The 18,781-nt window shown below is 43.9% G+C and overlaps 1 protein-coding gene across 2 annotated transcripts in view; it reads left to right on the top strand.

Annotated features, from left to right (window-relative positions):
- Positions 1-1,135: 1,135 nt before the first annotated feature.
- The window catches only part of ppil6 (peptidylprolyl isomerase (cyclophilin)-like 6), a 52,801-nt gene continuing 35,155 nt past the window's right edge, over positions 1,136-18,781 (top strand). For both annotated transcript variants that reach the window (XR_015751955.1, XM_087976301.1), the window contains exon 1: positions 1,136-1,219. Coding sequence is in view for 1 of the 2 variants with exons in the window: in XM_087976301.1 (XP_087832427.1) it covers positions 1,136-1,219 (84 nt within the window). In the remaining variant the exon portion in view is untranslated. The remainder of the gene's footprint in view (positions 1,220-18,781) is intronic.

Raw genomic sequence — 18,781 nt, 5'->3', positions numbered from 1 at the left:
TTATTGGAACAATTTATTTCTGGATATCCTGCCTTTGTCCAACCAACTGGATTTTGAGTGAAGACATTTGCTAGGTTGTTATTAAATCACCCAAGTATAGTGAAGTTGGCATCTTCAGCTAGCGATGGGAAGCATGTTGTGAAACTTGACAGCAGAGTGTATCACCAGTGTGATCCTCTTTAGTAACTCAACAAAGCTCATGCAACAGCCCCTTACAAACCCATGATCTATTCCACTTAGAAGGACAAGGACAGCATACAAATGGAAACACACAACCTTTAAACTTCCCTCCAAGTCACATACCATCCTGCCTTTCAGAAAGGATTTACAAGGATGTTGCCAGGATTGGAGGGTTTGAGCTACAGGGAGAGGCTGAATAAGCTGGGCTGTTTTCCCTCAAGTGTTGGAGGCTGAGGGGTGACCTTATAGAGGTTTATAAAATCCTGAGGGGCCTGGATAGGGTAAATAGATAAGATCTTTTCCCTGGGGCGGGGGAATCCAAAACTAGAGGGCATAGCTTTAGGGTGAGAGGGTAAGATTTAAAAGGGACCTAAGGAGCAACATTTTCACACAGAGGGTGGTATGTGCATGGAATGATATGCCAGAGGATGTGGTGGAGGCTGGTACAAATACAACATTTAAAAGGCAGCTGGATGGGTATATGAATAGGAAGAGTTTGGAGGGATATGGGCCAAATGTTGGCAAATGGGACTAGATGAATTTAGGATATCTAGTCAGCAAGGACAAGTTGGACCGAAGGGTCTGTTTCCGTGTTGTACAGCTATATGGCTGTATATAGATAGAAATGAAAGAGGGTAATAACAAATCTGCCAATGTTTGATGGCAGTATTACCCAGAATATGACAAGTGATATTGTTTGTATCACAATTATGTTCCAGTAGTTCTGTGTCTCAAGTTGGTTCTGTTTAATAGTGACTCCTCTGGAGTTTGAAGGTTTGCAGGTTTGTGTGCTGAATCTTGTTCACACCATAGCTTTGTCTTCCTCTGAAACGTCAGCTCTCCTGTAGTCAGTTTGAAACTAGCCGCTCTTATTGCTTAGGCAGGAAGGTTTCTCTGTACAGGCCTTTGACTGTCTCCATAGAAACTGTGTCTGTTTACAGCTACTCCTTTCAGCATGGCTCTGTCTCCATACTTGCAGCTTGAAGTAGCCGGTTGCATTACAGATCCAGCATTTTACAGGGCAAAATGTGCAGCAGAGGTGATTACTATGTTTTTTGTCTTTTTGCTTATTAAAGATTGCCTTGTTTTAAAAGGCAAGAAACCTATCAGTACAGACTGAACCAGTTTCAGAATCTCATCTGGTTTTATTTCAGTTAAAAAGTGAAAATTTAATACATAAAAATTAGCATATATATGTCAAGTGATTTACTTTCTAAAATTATTAACATGAAAATGCATTTTTTCACATTATTGAGATGTGAGCATTACAGGCTTGTGCAGCATTTATTGCCCATCCCTAATTGTTCTTGAGATGGTAGTAGTGTTTTGCTTTCTTGGACCATTGAGGTCCACCAAAAGGTGCAGACACACCCAAAGTATTATAAGAAAGGAGTTGTAGCAACAGTGAGGGAATGGTAATATAGTTCTAAGGCAGGATGTTATGTGACTTTGAGGGAATTTTAAAGGTTGTCTGTTCCCATGTATGTACTGTCCTTGTCCTTCTAGCTGGAATAGATCACAGGTTTGGAAACAGGTATGGTAGGAGCTTTGTTGAGTTGGTACATTAAGTGAAAGTTTAAGATTGTGGGTGACGTACCAATCAAGCAGCCTGCTTTTGTACCAAGCTGCTTGCATATTACTGGAGCTGCAGTCACCCAGGCAAGTGGTTTTGTGCCTTTTAGATGGTGTGCAGGTATTATGAAGTCAGGTGATGAATTACACACCACAGTATTTCCAACCTGCTTTTATAGCCATGAGTATTTATATGACTAGCTGGTTCATGTTTCTGATCAATAATATTGTGTAAAGTATTGAAGAATTGTGAGAATGGGTCATTCAGTGGTGATAATGATTCAAGGGGAGATGGTTACATTCTTTTTTTTGGTGCTGGTCATTGGCTGACATTATGTGGCACGAATTTATCAGCCCAAGGTGGAATGTGATGTATGTCTTGCCCTACACAGACAGTGAAGGCAAAAAATAGTGGAGATCGCAGCGTGTCAGGCAGCATCCATGGAGAGAAAGCAAGCTAACATTTCACAGGTTGTTTTATCACGTGAGGAGTTGCAAGTGGTATTGAATTATGTGATCATCAATGAACATTCCCTTTTCTAACTTACAGTTGAAGGGAATGCTATTGATGAAACAGCTGAAGATTGTTGAGCCGTGAGCTTCTTCAGCTTGATATTCCGTTAACTGGCCTTCCACATCACAACCATCTTCTTTTGTGTTAGTTGTGACTCCATCCAGCAGAGGGCTCTTCCTCTTGATTTACTCTAATTTTGTTAGATGCATTGAGGGCAGTGATAGTGTCTTTATTTGAACCAAGAGGTTCAAGTCTCACCTGTCTCAGAGGTCATAGGTGTGTAATAACAACTCTGAAGAGGCTGATGAGAAGATGCGTAGGAAGGAAATAAGCCCTGTCTATATGTTTCTAGTCTTTAAAATGCATTCTATGCCATGCTGTTTCCAGGCTTTAGTATTAGTTTTGTTTGTAATTTCACCGGACTCACATGTCATATTTTAAACCTAATTCTGCTGCTGGCATGCTCTTTTACATTCACTGATGTAGGGTTAGTCCTCTGGCTTAAAAACAGAAAGTGCTTGAGAAATTCAGCAGGTCTGAAAAACACCTGCGGAATGAGAAAGAGAGTTAATGTTTTGAGTCCAATGTGATTTCTAAAAAGGAGTCAAACCAGACTTGAAATCTTAACTGTATTTTTCTCTCCACAGATGCTGCCAGACCTGCTGAGTTTCAGATTTCCAGCATTCATAGTATTTTGCTTTTACTCAGTTTTGTGGCTGGCTGATATAGGTAGGTGAAGGATATGGCATACCATGAAGTTACAGGTTATTATTGAATGCAGTGCTGTTGCTTGCAATGGCCTACAGCACCTCACAGAAGCCCATTGTTGAGCTGCTAATGAAGAATGAAAATTATTAGCTATTGGAACCAGTGCTAATACAATTGCCCTTGAGACCGAGTTATAGGTTCAAGCCTCACCCCAGAATTTGGATTCACAAGTATCTACAGTCAGAAGCACTGTGTTTCAAATCTCAGCTTATCTAACATGGTAAATGAACACGAAGGATGTATTTTTAATATATGTGGTTTACAATGAATAGTAAATGGATGGCAGAGAGTTTCAAACTAATTTAATATCCATGTCCTCCTGCTGTTCGCAAATAACCTTGAGCTTTGCTTTTCATTTATTGCTAGGCTACCATCTGTCAGGCGAAACTATAATTGAAAATTAATAAACTATGAGACTTCATTTTATGACCAGCTGAAAAGTGTTGAGAGTGTGATGTTGTAATATCTGACTGTAGAAAGGGACCTACTTCAACAGAAAATATCCACTTGATTAAACAATTTAATTAGAAAAAACTGTAGAAGCTTTCCTACAAGGACAAACTTTATCGATTTCATTATTGGATAGAGGTCAATATGAGGCAAGCCATTTCAAAAGGTCTGCTTGGAAAGACCTCTTTGGGTGAGAACAGGTGACTTTGTGCGTGTTTTCGTTATATTGAATGCAGATCTTCATTGTAGACCTAGTATTGACTGTGACACTCTAAACATACACTATCAACCAGGGAAGTCGAGTGTTATAAACATACAAATTAGGAGCCTAAGTACGCCATTCAGCCCTTAGGCCTGCTCTGCTATTTTATAAAATCATTGCTGATTGGTTTGTGTGCCAAACAATTCCCCATTCCCACTATCCCCTAAAATCTTTGGCTCCCCTGCTAACAAAAAGTTATCCCCCTCCACCTTCAAAGTATTTAGTGATCCCACTTCCACCACCTCCTGATCTAAAGTCCTAAAGTCACACAACAGTGAGAGAAACAATTCCCTTCATTCTCAACTTAAAAGGGTGACTGCTAATTTTAAATAGAAGGCTTTATCCATAATGTCAAAATAGTCCCCATACATTCAGAGTCAGGGGCCCATGACATCAGCTAACCATGATAGAACAGGCCTGAGGACACTTCTGCACATGTGCTCATCAGTGAATGCACCACTGTTGAAGGAGCCACGTAGATTAGATTAGATTGCTTTCAGTGTGGAAACAGGCCCTTTGGCCCAACAAGTCCACACTGACCTGCCGAAGCCCGGACCACCCAGACTCATTCCCCTACATTTACCCCTTCACCTGACATTACGAGCAATTTAGCATGGCCAATTCACCTAACCTGCATATTTTTGGACTGTGGGAGGAAACCGGAGCACCCAAAGGAAACCCACGCAGACACGTGGAGAATGTGCAAACTCCACACAGACAGTCGCCTGAGGCGGGAATTGAACCCGGGTCTCTGGCGCTGTGAGGCAGCAGTGCTAACCACTGTGCCACCATGCTGCCCAATAGGCACTGGGCAAGAGGGAAGCTGGGGGCTAGGGCATTACTGGGTCTGATGAAGTAGTTTCTCACCCCTGGTAGAAGTAGGGGCAAAGATCTGGAGTGGGAATGGAGGTAGGTCTTGCACCAGGGATGGAGGTGGGAGGGAATTCTGGCATTGTGTAATGGGGGGGGGGGGGTTGCGGTGGGGGCAACAGGAGTTGGCCAGAACTTGAAGCTCTATCTTTCAGACTGACTACTGCTTTCTGTCTCTTGCCTGTAATATCAGATTTCTCTTTGTGTCATCTACAAGTGGAGTTATGCAAATTCACAGCCAACATTTTAGCAGCACCCTCTAATTGTAGATTCACCAAAAAGATGAAACATCCTTTACATGCCTATCTTGTCAAGACCAGCTTCCAATTATCAATGAAATCACCCCTCACTGTTCTAAACCTCCAATGAAAACCAGGCCAGTCTAATATATTTTCATAAGAAAACCCAATCATTTCTGGTGTCAATGTAGTAAACCACCTTCACTATCTCCAATACATTTATATCCTTCCTTTATGAAGGAGACCAAAATTGCACCCAGTACTTGAGATATGGTTACACCAATGCCCTGGATAACTGAAGCATAACATCCTTCGTCTTATGTTCAGTTCCTCTGGTATTAAAGAATAAAATACCCTCAGCTGCTTCTTCACTTACTGTACCTACTTACTATGTTTTTTTTTGTCACTAATGCAGTAGAATAAAAATCCCTCTGAGCCTCAGAATTCTGCAATCGTTCTCTGTTTAAATAATACTTTCCTTTAGTCTTCCTGCCAAAGTGAACCTTTTCCCAGATAATACTCCATCTACCAGATTTTCACCTTCTCGCTAATAATATGTACAACAAAGTGTCATCTCCATAGCATACATTCTTTCTGACCTTTGTGTCAACCGAACATTTAACTCCCAAGTCTTGATCCCCTCATTTAACCCATGGGTACAAATTGTAAAAAGCTGAAGACCCAGCACAGATCCCAAAGGGACCCCACTCATCACATCCTGCCAATCAAACAAAGGATCATTAATGTACGCTTTGTTTTTGCCAGCAGCCAACCCTTTACCCAAATTCATTTGGTATCCCCACTCCATCAGCTTTTATTTTCTGCAATAATCTTTTATGTGGAGCCTTGTCAGGATGTGTCGTGGTGTAATCCTCCACCATTTTACACTGTCACACTATATTAGATTTTGCTTTACAGCTTACACCTTGTTTGTTTCACTAGTTTCGTGAATATTTTACATGTTTTTTGCGCAGTGAAGGGATGTCACTAATTTTGTGCTACATATAACCCCATCATACTGTTCTGTATTTATAAAATCTTCTTTGATGTCCTGTTTTGATACCATCACATGGATAACTGGTTATTACCTCTCTACCTTATGTAGTTTATACAGTTTTGGATTAGTTGTTACTTTGGTTAGGTCCTCAGCATGCGACTCTTATACCTAGCATGTTAATCTAGCTATTTGCTTTGTTTCCAGCACCATCCTATTTTTCATTTTTTGTAATTATCTTTTGCTTCAATTAATCGAATCACAGATCATCTCTTCACTTGCTATTCAGCTGTTGACACTTTACTCACACATCTGACTTTTGTTCACCTGCAGAGACTTGTTATTCACTCTGTCAACAGTCTACTCCCACCATTTGTACGATCTTTTGATCTCTCTGCCTATAAATTCTGTTAAAAAGCTCACAACACCAGGTTATAGTCTAACAGCTTTATTTGGAAGCACTAGCTTTCAGAGCACTGCTCCATCATCAGGTAGCTGTGGAGCAGCATCATAAGACACAGAATTTATAGCAAAAGATTATAATGTCACGCAACTGAAACAATATATTGAACAAGCCGAGATTGCTGTTACATCTTTCATCTTTTAGAATGGATTGCAAGTTTCGGTTCATTAATGTGTAACTCCCAGAACTTCTTTTAAGTCACATTCTCGAGATAACTTAAGGTTTTATAAAAAAAGACAATGCATTAAAGGTGTGAGGTTAGAGACTGCCTGTATCCCAATCTTGAGTCAGACTGGTTCAATTTCCAAAGTAGAAATTTATAAAATGTTATATAGATTGACTGCCTGCAGATTATGTGCTTGGGTTCATGTCACACTGCGCTGCACTCTCTCAATAGCCATAATGTCTTTCCTCAAATTTGGAGACCAGAACTGCACACAGTACTCCAGGTGTGGTCTCACCAGGGCCCTGTACAGCTGCAGAAGAACCTCTTTGCTTCTATACTCAATCCCTCTTGTTATGAAGGCCAGCATGCTATTAGCCTTCTTCACTACCTGCTGTACCTGCATGCTTACCTTCATTGACTGGTGTACAAGAACACCCAGATCTCTTTGTACTGCCCCTTTACCTAAATTGATTCCATTTAAGTAGTAATCTGCCTTCCTGTTCTTGCCGCCAAAGTGGATAACAATACATTTATCCATATTAAACTGCATCTGCCATGCATCTGACAACTCACCTAACCTGTCCAGGTCACCCTGTAATCTCCTAACATCCTCCTCACATTTCATCCTGTCACCCAGCTTAGTATCATCAGCAAATTTGCTAATGTTATTACTAATACCATCTTCTATATCATTAACATATATTGTAAAAAGCTGCGGTCCCAGCACTGATCCCTGCGGTACCCCACTGGTCACTGCCTGCCATTCCGAAATGGAGCAGTTTATCACTACTCTTTATTTCCTGTCAGCCAACCAACTTTCAATCCAAGTTAGTACTTTGCCCCCAGTACTATGCGCCCTAATTTTGCTCACTAATCTCCTATATGAGACTTTATCAAAAGCTTTCTGAAAGTCCAAGTACACTACATCTACTGGATCCCCCTCATCCATCTTCAGAGTTACATCCTCAAAAATTCCAGAAGATTAGTCAAGCATGATTTCCCCTTCATAAATCCATGCTGACTCTGACCTATCCTGTTACTACTATCCAGATGTGTTGTAATTTCATCCTTTATAATAGACTTCAGCATCTTTCCCACCACTGAGGTCAGACTGACTGGTCTATAATTTCCTGTTTTCTCTCTCCCACCTTTCTTAAAAAGTGGTACAACATTAGTCACCCTCCAATCCGCAGGAACTGATACCAAATCTATCGAACTCAGGAAAATAATCACCAACGCATCCACGATTTCTCGAGCCACCTCCTTCAGTACCCTGGGATGTCGACCATCAGGCCCCGGGGACCTATCAACCTTCAGACCTAACAGTCTCTCCAACACCAATTCCTGGCAAATATAAATTCCCTATTTTCTCCCAGGAACCAAGAAAATGTTTTCTGATAAGAAGGAAAATGGGCATTTCACTGAAAAATACAGAGAGAAGTATTTACTGACACCAATTTTCCATCCATTGGGGCAACTATCTTTTGTCAAAATGGTTACTCATGAAATGCTTGATTCTGTTCTGAAATGCAGGAACGTCAGGCGAAGATGAATGGTGAATATTTAATACATTGTGTGGACAGGAAACAAAGCTAATATTTGTGCACTATCATGCAATGGTATCCTTAGGTAGAAGTCACTGCTAAAGAATTCACTATTTTGACCCCACATATAACCCAATTGCAAGGAACAATGGAGTGGGGTAGAAATTACATAGGTAACATTAATCAGCACTGAGACACAAAGAGCAGAATGGGCACTGCATAAAAAGCTGGGCTGGGAACTACTAAAATTTCATTCACTCAGAGTCTTTAGTGCAGCAAGGAATACTCAAAGCACTTTGCCAGAATGTAGTCTGACAAGAGACAGAGACCTCAGAAGAGTGACATAAAATCAAAATAGCGGGTTTTAAAGAAGTACTCAAAGGAAGAGTGAACAGTGAACACCAGAGAGTGTAGGAAGGAATTACAGATTGTAGATCATGACATGAAGGTATGGCAGGTATTTGGCAAAGGAACTGGAGAATTCAAGAGACCAGAATAACAGGAACGTGAAGCAAACATATTAAGTCTTGAAAAGACCACAGTTGCAAGTGTGAGGCCATGAAGAGATTTAAACATGAGGATCTGAAGTTTGACTTTCTGACATAGTGGTTAAGAGTCGATAGGTAACTACAGAAGTGATGGGTCAAGGATGTTTGGTGTGGAGTAGAATTCTGACAGCTGAAATGAATGCTGGAAATACTGTGCAGTTCTGGCAATTCTGAGTGCTCTGAAAAGGAGTCATATTTGACTTGAAGCATTAACTTTGTTCCTCTCATCACGGATGCTGTCAGACCTACTGAGCACTTCCAGCGGGTTCTAGTTTTACTTCAAATCTTCAGCTTCAGCAAAACATTGCTTTTATTTTACAGGCAGTAGAGTTCGGGTTGGGCCGACTTTTGGGAAGCTTGTTAGGAGAGCATCATCACTGTCAAATCTGCAAGTGCCAAAGACATAACTGAGACTTCCTGAAGTAGATGGATCCTGTTGTGTAAGGGCAATGTTGCAACTGAATATAAATAAGAGTGTGAGTGGAGTTAGAACATATAATAAGATCACAGGAAGATTAAGACTAGAAGGAACACTCTGACAGACATTAGGATGACACACTATGGGAAAAACACAGAGAGCACATGGACATGAATACATAGTGTTAGCTACAAGATTCATTGCCTAGAAAATTATGTCAGTAGAGAAGATCAAGAAACAGACTTGAGATCATCTGGAGAAAAGAATTGAAATAACTCCATAGCGGCTGGTATTCTGTCACCAAGTCAGACTTTATTTACACATGATCAGTCCTTAACTTTAGTACTGCCTCTTCAGAGTCAACTCTCAGTGTGTCAGGATGTATGACACTCCTTTTTTTTAATCTCAAATTGAACAGAACCTCTGACGTTCCTGTTAATAATTTTTTTTTTAAATCCTTATTTATATTCCACCACCAGGAAGAAAGGAAACAGCCAAGTGGCCAATGACATGCAGTACCCTTCTTAGAGGGCAATGCTGTGTGATCAAAAAAGTGACAGGGAGCGCAGGGATTAAATCAAAATAGAATTGGACGGGGAAATAATATACTCCACTCCCTGCAGTGCCCACCTCTCCCTGTACACCTCAAGGGTGTTGGTGAACATTTCATGCTCCTTCTCCAGAGACACCCAGGCTCTGACATAATCGCAGAAAAGGGGCAGGCAATTGGCTCTAACAACCCCCTCTATGGCCCGCTGCCTGGACCTGTTTATGACCAGGCGCAGGAGTAGACACACGAGGAGGTCCTCTGACCTACTCCCTGCACGCAACCCCTCCCCACACACACACACACACACAGGGTACCCAAAGATCAAGAGCGTGGGACTGAAGTGCAACCAAAAACAGAGAAGGGTTTTAGGAAAATCAAAAAAGGGAGTGCAAGTGTCCACGCCCAATATATACATAGTCCACAGACTCCACAGCACCACGGAACAAGCAATTGGGCTGGGAGTCCGTGAGCCACCACAATCTGTGGTTGCAGGGAACTGCTGTGTGCAGCAGCCTCCACTCCACATCCCCGAGAGAAAGGGGAAGGATTCACACTTAGAGAGTCTTCCATTGTGGAACCCCACCATCCAGTGATAAATGGGTGGATAAGGGAGAAGAAGTGGATGGTGTGCAGCAGCAGTTGATATAGGGCCCGCCTTTTTATGTCCCTAAAAAAGGTAAAACTAAAATTCCGGAGGTGGCTCAGGTTGTGGGGCATAGGTTCCCCCAGGAAGTACGGGACCTTGAGGTCAATGTGAAATTCCGTACAGGCAGGGGTGAGCACAGATGGGATTCTACCGCGCACCTGAGCATCCTCCAACTGGTGCACTATCTCGGGGCTGAACACTGCCATTTTAAGATGTTGAATGGCAGTGGTCACGATCTGTTACTGCCCTGCTCGCTATATCCTATGGCAGCATACAGCCCAGGCCCCCGCCACCCAGCACATCCTCAACTCTGGTCACCCTCACCACCACCGCCCTCCCCTCTGACAGCCACTCAAACCCGCACTCCTTTTTATTTTTTACTCTTTTTATTCTTTTGTTTACCAGAACTCCTGACACTCCTGTTCTTTAGCACCCATGTTGTGTGTATGCAGGTGTGAGACACAGTGAAAGACACAAGGCACAAATCTTTATTCGGTTTCCATCACCAGGAAGAAAGGAAACACCCAAGTGGCCAGTGATGCACTCCTGTTTTTTTTCTACTGATCCAGCTCCCTCAGAGCCAGCTTTAAGAGTGAACAGAACCTCTGACAATCCTGTTTATTTTTTTCTTGCTTATTTTTTCTTTTTTTTCCTTCTTTTAAACCCCCACACTACCGCCTAACTGCGGTAGTGCTTATATTTTCCCCAGCAGCCATGTTGTGTGTGTGCAGGTGTGAGACACAGTGAGAGACACAAGGTGCACAAATCTTTATTCAAATTTCCACCACCAGGAAGAAAGGAAAACACCCGAGTGGCCAGTGACAAGCAGTGCCCTTCACATCAAAGGGCAATGCTGTGTGATCAAACAGTGAAGGAGAGGGCAGGGACTAAATAAAAATAGAGTTGGAGGGGGAAATAAGGCACTCCACTCCCTGCGGTGCCCACCTCTCCCCGAACAACTCCAGGGTGTTGGTGGGCACCACGTGCGCACTCTTTTTTTAGACACAAGGCGCACAAATCTTTATTCGGTTTCCATCACCAGGAAGAAAGGAAACACCCGAGTGGCCAGTGACACACTCCTGTTTTTTTTCTCTCTCGATCTGTTGAAGGAGAATCACAGTTAACAGGTTTCACTGTAATAGTGTACCTGAGGACCATGTTCCATCTCCTCACACATTTACTCAGATACATAAGAGATGTAAGTGTGTATACACATTCAACAAAAGGTTACTAAAATATTTCAACAGAGGCCGGTATCCTGTCACCAAGTCACCCGTTATTTACACATGGAGACTGATACATCTCTGTCAGTCAGGGCCAGCTCTCAGAGTGAACAGAACCTCTGACACTCCTGTTTTTTTTTGTGTGTGTGCAGGTGTGAGACACAGTGAGAGACACAAGATGTACGAATCTTTATTCAATTTCCACCACCAGGAAGAAAGGAAACACCCGAGTGGCCAGTGACAAGCAGTGCCCTACACGAAAGGCAATGCTGTGTGATCAAAACAGTGAAGGGGAGGGGAGGGACTAAATTAAAATAGAGTTGGAGGGAGAAATAAGGCACTCCACTCCCTGCTGTGCCCACCTCTCCCTGAACAACTCCAGGGTGTTGGTGGGCACCACATGCGCACTCTTTTTTTTTAGACACAAGGTGCACAAATCTTTATTCGGTTTCCATCACCAGGAAGAAAGGAAACACCCGAGTGGCCAGTGACGCACTCCTGTTTTTCTTTTTTTTTCTTCTTCTTTTCTTTTCTTTTTTTTTCTTCTTTTTTTTGGTAGTGCTTATTTTATCCCCAGCACCCATGGTGTGTGTGCGCAGGTGTGAGACACTGTGGAAGACACAAAGTGCACGAATCTTTATTCAATTTCCACCACCAGGAAGATAGGAAAACACCCGGGTGGCCAGTGACAAGCAGTGCCCTTCACATCAAAGGGCAGTGCTGTGTGATCAAAACAGTGAAGGGGAGGGTAGGGACTAAATCAAAATAGAGTTGGAGGGAGAAATGATGCACTCCATTCCCTGCGGCGCCCACCTCTAATGTCCCATTTATTTTGATTTTTTTTTTCTTTTTTTTTCCAACTGAGTGCAGTAGTGCTTATTATTACCTGTTTTTTTAAATTTAACCCCCACACTACCACCTAAGTGCGGTAGTGCTTATTATTTTTTTTCCCCAGCACCCATGGTGTGTGTGTGTGCAGGTGTGAGACACAGTGAAAGCACTCCTGTTTTTATCTGTCAGTCAAGGCTCCCTGATTGGACCAGACAAACAGCCTCAATCAGGGAACTCATATTCTCCGCGGTCCAGCTGGCTAACCTCATGACAATCACTACAGAATACTTTTTTAAAATCATCCAAAATCAAGAAAAGTTACCATCCAGAAAAAAAGGTACCTATGGTAGAAAAATATCTGAAAAGAAACTCCTCCAGAGAAACTATCAGAAAACTAAGTCTCAAAAAAGCTTTTTACAGGCAATAATTGGGGAAGCAAGCCATTTTAAAAGTCAGAGCAGAAAACGCTCACTAGCAGCTGAGGCCCCTGGATATAGGAGTCATTCCTCTGGATTGGAAAATTGCAAATGCATTTTCTAAGAAACCCTAAAGAGGAAAGCTAGGGACTTTCAGACCAGTTAGCCTGACAACTGTGGGGAATTTCTTGGAGTCCCTGATCAAGGGTGGGATAAATGATCATCTCAAAATTTTTCTGTTAATCAGGGAGAGCCAGCAGGGATTCATGACAGGTAGGTCATTCCTGACAAATCTAGTTTAATCTTTTTGAAGACAGGTTTCTGGGTAATCCAAGATGGAGGACGGGAAAAATTTCTGGCTGTAACAGCTGCTCCTTTATTGAGAGGTGATTTTTAGGTGTTGGAGGTGATTTCCTCGAATTCCAGGAGCAGCAATTACTGTTTTATATGCTGTTGCATTGTTTTGGAACTTTGGAGAAAAAAAAGTCAGAACAACCGCAGTTTTAAAAGGGAGAAGAGCAGACAAAGGAAGCACATGGTGAGGTCAGTGCAGGAGACAGAGAGAGAGAGAGAGAGAAAGGAACTGACACCACAGTGAACCTGCACAGTTACGGCCTTTGCTGTTTGAATTCATGTATCGCTGTGCATCGGAGTGCATCTGGAAAAATTAATAAACAGTAAAATTCACAACTGATCTCGGAGGGACCTGTTTGGGAAAGGTTACAGCACAGAAGCAGATAAGTGCATTTTAAGCACGGCCTTAAAATAAGTCTGTAATAGTGAGTAGAGTGAGTTCTTTCTTGATTATATATTTTAATGATTTATGTCTCTTGATTAAACTTAAAATATAAGCCATAGTCTTAATATAACCTGAAGCAGCGTTTTATAGAGGAATAAGACAGTGCTATTTTCTGGGTCTGTAGATTGAAAGAAGCAAAAATGGCCCTTAGTAGAGTGATATGCTTTTCTTATTGGATGTGGGAGTTTAAGGAGAGTTTACAGGTTACTACAGATTACTGCGAATCCTACCGGATCAAATGGATCAGTTGGAGAGGCAGCTAGAGGCAATGAGGAATTTACAAGAGCAAGGGGATGTATTGGATGGCAGTTGTAAGAAGGAGGGAAAGTCTCAGGTACAGTCACATAGATTAGATTTTTTTTTAGATTACATTACAGTGTGGAAACAGGCCCTTCGGCCCAACAAGTCCACACCGACCCGCCGAAGCGCAACCCACCCATACCCCTACATTTACCCCTTACCTAACACTACGGGCAATTTAGCATGGCCAATTCACCTGATCTGCACATCTTTGGACTGTGGGAGGAAACCGGAGCACCCGGAAGAAACCCACGCAGACACGGGGAGAACGTGCAAACTCCACACAGTCAGTCGCCTGAGTCGGGAATTGAACCCGGGTCTCTTGCGCTGTGAGGCAGCAGTGCTAACCACTGTGCCACCATAGATGGGTTAACTCCAGGAAAGGTAAGAGAGGTAGGCAGGTAGTGCAGGAGTCTTCCATGGCTATCCCCATTTCAAACAGGTATGCTGTTTTGGAAAATGTAGGGGGTGATGGACACTCAGGGGTACGTAGCACTAACAGCCATGTTTCTGCTATTGAGACTGGCTCTAATGTAATGAGAGGTATGTCGGGTTCCAAGTGATCGATTGTGTTAGAGGACTCTCTGTTCTGAGGTACAGACAGATGTTTCTGTGGCCAGCAGCAAAAAATCAGAATGGCGTGTTACTTCCCTGGTGCAGAGAGGGTGCAGAATGTTCTCAAGGGGAAGAGGGCCCAGCAAGAGGTCATTGTCCACATTGGACCCAATGACGTAGAAAGGGAAAAGGTTGAGATTCTGATGGGAGATTACAGAGAGTTAGGCATGAATTTAAAAAGGAGGTCCTCAAGAGTAGTAATATCTAGATTACTCCTGGTGTTATGAGCTAGTGAGGGCAGGAATAGGAGGATAGAGCAGATGAATACATGGCTAAGGAGATGGTGTACGGGAGAAGGATTCACATTTTTGAATCATTGGAAGCTGTTTTGGGGTAGAAGTGACCTGCACAAGAAGAACGCATTGCACCTAAATTGGAAGGGGACTAATACACTTGCAGGGAAATTTGCTAGAGCTGCTCGGGAGGATTTAAACTAGTAACGGGGGGGGAGCTTAGGGAGATATTGAGCAAAGATTTCAATCTGAGACTGGTACAGTTGAGAACAAAGGCAAGTCAAACAGTCAGAGCAGGAAGGGACAAAGCAGAGAACAAGGTAGGACTGATAAATTAAACTGCATTTATTTCAATGCAAGTGGACTAACAGGGAAGGCAGATGAACTCAGGACATGGTGAGGAACATGGGACTGGGATATCATAGCAATTACAGAAACATGGCTCAGAGATGGGCAGGAGAAAGTGAGGTCTGCAGATGCTGGAGATCAAAGTTGAAACTTTATTGCTGGAACAGCACAGCAGGTCAGGCAGCATCCAGGGTACAGGAGATTCGACGTTTCGGGCACAGGCCCTTCTTCAGGAATGAGCAGAGAGTGTTTAGCAGGAGAAGATAAAAGGTAGGGAGGAGGGACTTGGAGGAGGGGCGTTGGAAATGTGATAGGTGGAAAGAGGTCAAGGTGAGGGTGATAGGTCGGAGTAGGATGGAGGCGGAGAGGTCAAGAAGAAGACTGCAGGTCAGGAAGGCGGTGCCGGGCTGGAGGGATTCGGCTGAGACAAGGTGGGGGGAGGGGGGATGAAGAAACTGGTGAAGTCCAAGTTCATCCCCTGTCGGTGGTCGACGGTGCCCTCCACCGCATCTCCTCCACTTCCCGCTCCTCCGCCCTTGAGCCCCGCCCCTCCAACTGCCACCAGGACAGAACCCCACTGGTCCTCACCTACCACCCCACCAATCTCCATGTACAGCGCATCATCCGCCGTCACTTCCGCCACCTCCAAACAGACCCCAGCACCAAGGATATATTTCCCTCCCCTCCCCTATCAGCTTTCCGTAGAGACCACTCCCTCCGCGACTCCCTTGTCAGATCCACACCCCCCACCAACCCAACCTCCACTCCCGGCACCTTCCCTTGCAACCGCAGGAGGTGCAACACTTGCGCCCACACCTCCCCCCTCACTTCTCTCCAAGGCCCCAAAGGAAACTTCCATATCCGCCACAGATTCACCTGCACCTCCACCCACATCATCTACTGCATCCGCTGCAGCCGGTGTGGCCTCCTCTATATTGGGGAGACAGGCCGCCTACTTGCGGAGCGATTCAGAGAGCACCTCTGGGCCACCCGGACGAACCAACCCAACCACCCTGTAGCACAGCATTTCAACTCCCCCTCCCACTCCACCGAGGATATGCAGGTCATTGTACTCATCCACCGCCAAACCACAACAACGCGACGGTCGGAGGAGGAGCGTCTTATCTTCCGACTGGGAACCCTCCAACCACAGGGGATGAACTTGGACTTCACCAGTTTCTTCATCCCCCCTCCCCCCACCTTGTCTCAGCCAAATCCCTCCAGCCCGGCACCGCCTTCCTGACCTGCAGTCTTCTTCTTGACCTCTCCGCCTCCATCCTACTCCGACCTATCACCCTCACCTTGACCTCTTTCCAGCTATCACATTTCCAACGCCCCTCCTCCAAGTCCCTCCTCCCTACCTTTTATCTTCTCCTGCTAAACACTCTCTGCTCATTCCTGAAGAAGGGCCTGTGCCCGAAACGTCGAATCTCCTGTACCCTGGATGCTGCCTGACCTGCTGTGCTGTTCCAGCAATAAAGTTTCAACTCAGAGATGGGCAGGACTGGAAGCTTAATGTTCCAGGATACAAATGCTACAGGAAGGACAGAAAGGGAAGCAAGAGAGGAGGGGGAGTGGCATTTTTGATAAGGGATAGCATTACAGCTGTATTTAGGGAGGATATTCCCGGAAGTACATCCAAGGAGGTTATTTGGGTGGAACTGAGAAATAAGAAAGGGATGATCACCTTATTGGGATTGTATTATAGATCCCCCAATAGTCAGAGGGAAATTGAGAAACAAACTTGTAAGGAGATCTCAGTTATCTGTAAGAATAATAGTGTGGTTATGGTAGGGGATTTTAACTTTCCAAACATAGACTGGAACTGCCATAGTGTTGAGGGTTTAGATGGAGAGGAATTTGTTAAGTGTGTACAAGAAAATCTTCTGATTCAATATGTGGATGTACCTACTAGAGAAGGTGCAAAACGTGGTAAAAACAATGACTGCAGATGCTGGAAACCAGATTCTGGATCAGTGGTGCTGGAAGAGCACAGCAATTCAGGCAGCATCCGAGGACAGGCAAAATCAACGTTTCGGGCAAAAGCCCTTCATTCAGGCTCTCTGCCTTTATTCCTGATGAAGGGCTTTTGCCCGAAACGTCGATTTTGCTGCTCGTCGGATGCTCCCTGAATTGCTGTGCTCTTCCAGCACCACTGATCCAGAAGGTGAAAACTTGACCTACTCTTGGGAAATAAGACAGGGCGGGTGACTGAGGTGTCAGTGGGGGAGCACTTTGGGGCCAGCGACCATAATTCTATTAGATTTAAAATAGTGATTGAAAAGGATAGACCAGATCTAAAAGTTGAAGTTCTAAATTGGAGGAAGGCCAATTTTGACGGGATTAGGCAAGAACTTTCAAAAGCTGATTGGGGGCAGATATTTGCAGGTGAAGGGACAGCTTGAAAATGGGAAGGCTTCAAAAATGAAATAAGGAGAGTCCAGAGAAAGTATATTCCTGTTAGGGTGAAAGGAAAGGCTGGTAGGTATCGGGAATGCTGGATGACTGAAGAAATTGAGGTTCTTGAAGAAATAACAAAGAGGATTGATGAGGGCAGAGCAGTAGATGTGAACTATATGGACTTCAGTAAGGCGTTCGACAAGGTTCCCCATGGGAGACTACTGAGCAAGGTTAGATCTCATGGAATACAGGGAGAACTAGCCATTTGGATACAGAACGTAGAAGACAGAGGGTGGTGGTGGAGGGTTGTTCTTCAGACTAGAGGCCTGTGACCAGTGGAGTGCCACAAGGATCGGTGCTTGGTCCACTACTTTTCATCATTTATATAAATGATTTGGATGTGGGCACAAGAGGTATAGTTAGTACGTTTGCAGATGACACCAAAACTGGTGGTGTAGTGGATCTTGATCAGATGGGCAAATACACTGAGAAGTGGCAGATGGAGTTTAATTTAGATAAATGCAAGGTGCTGCATTTTGGGAAAGCAAATCTTAGCAGGACTTATACACTTAATGGTAAGGTCCAAGGGAGTGTTGCTGAACGAAGAGACCATGGAGTGCAGGTTCATAGCTCATTGAAAGTGGAGTCGCAGGTAGATAGGATAGTGAAAAAAGCATTTGGTATGCTTCCCTTTATTGGTCAGAGTATTGAGTGCAGGAGTTGGGAGGTCATGTTGCGGCTGTACAGGACATTGGTTAGGCCACTGTTGGAATATTGCGTGCAATTCTGGTGTCCTTCCTTTTGGAAAGATGTTGTGAAACTTGAAAGGGTTCAGAAAAGACTTACAAGGATATTGCCAGGGTTGGAAGATTTGAGCTACAGGGAGACGTTGATTAGGCTGGGGCTGTTTTCCTGTAGCGTCAGATGCTGAGGGGTGACCTTATTTATAAAATCATGAGGGGCATGGATAGGATAAATAGACAAAGTCTTTTCCCTGGGTTGGGGGAGTCCAGAACTAGAGGGCATAGGTTTAGGGTGAGAGGGGAAAGATATAAAAGAGACCTAAGAGGGAACTTTTTCACTCAGAAAGTGGTACGTATATGGAATGAGCTGCCAGAGGAAGTGATGGAGGCTGGTACAATTGCACCATTTAAAAGGCATCTGGATGGGTATATGAATAGGAAGGGTTTGGAGGGATATGGGCCGGGTGCTGGCAAGTGGGACTAGATTGGGTTGGGGTATCTGGTCGGCATGGATGAGTTGGACTGAAGGGTCCGTTTCCGTGCTGTACATCTCTATGACTCTACATGACAAAGATGGTGGACAGGAGAATGTCTGTGAATGTCTGTGGATGTTGTGGATGGGGATCGTGTTGCGAGTCATCAGAGCTGCTGGAGATCATCACTGGATCATGATTGGACGTTGGAGGATT

The sequence above is a fragment of the Chiloscyllium plagiosum genome, unplaced genomic scaffold (genome assembly GCF_037043375.1).
Source record: "Chiloscyllium plagiosum isolate Xiang-an unplaced genomic scaffold, Cpla_swu_hap1 HiC_scaffold_3, whole genome shotgun sequence".
NCBI lineage: Eukaryota > Metazoa > Chordata > Chondrichthyes > Orectolobiformes > Hemiscylliidae > Chiloscyllium > Chiloscyllium plagiosum.
Note: the sequence above shows the minus strand (reverse complement) of the source record. Positions and strands in the feature narration are given on the sequence as shown.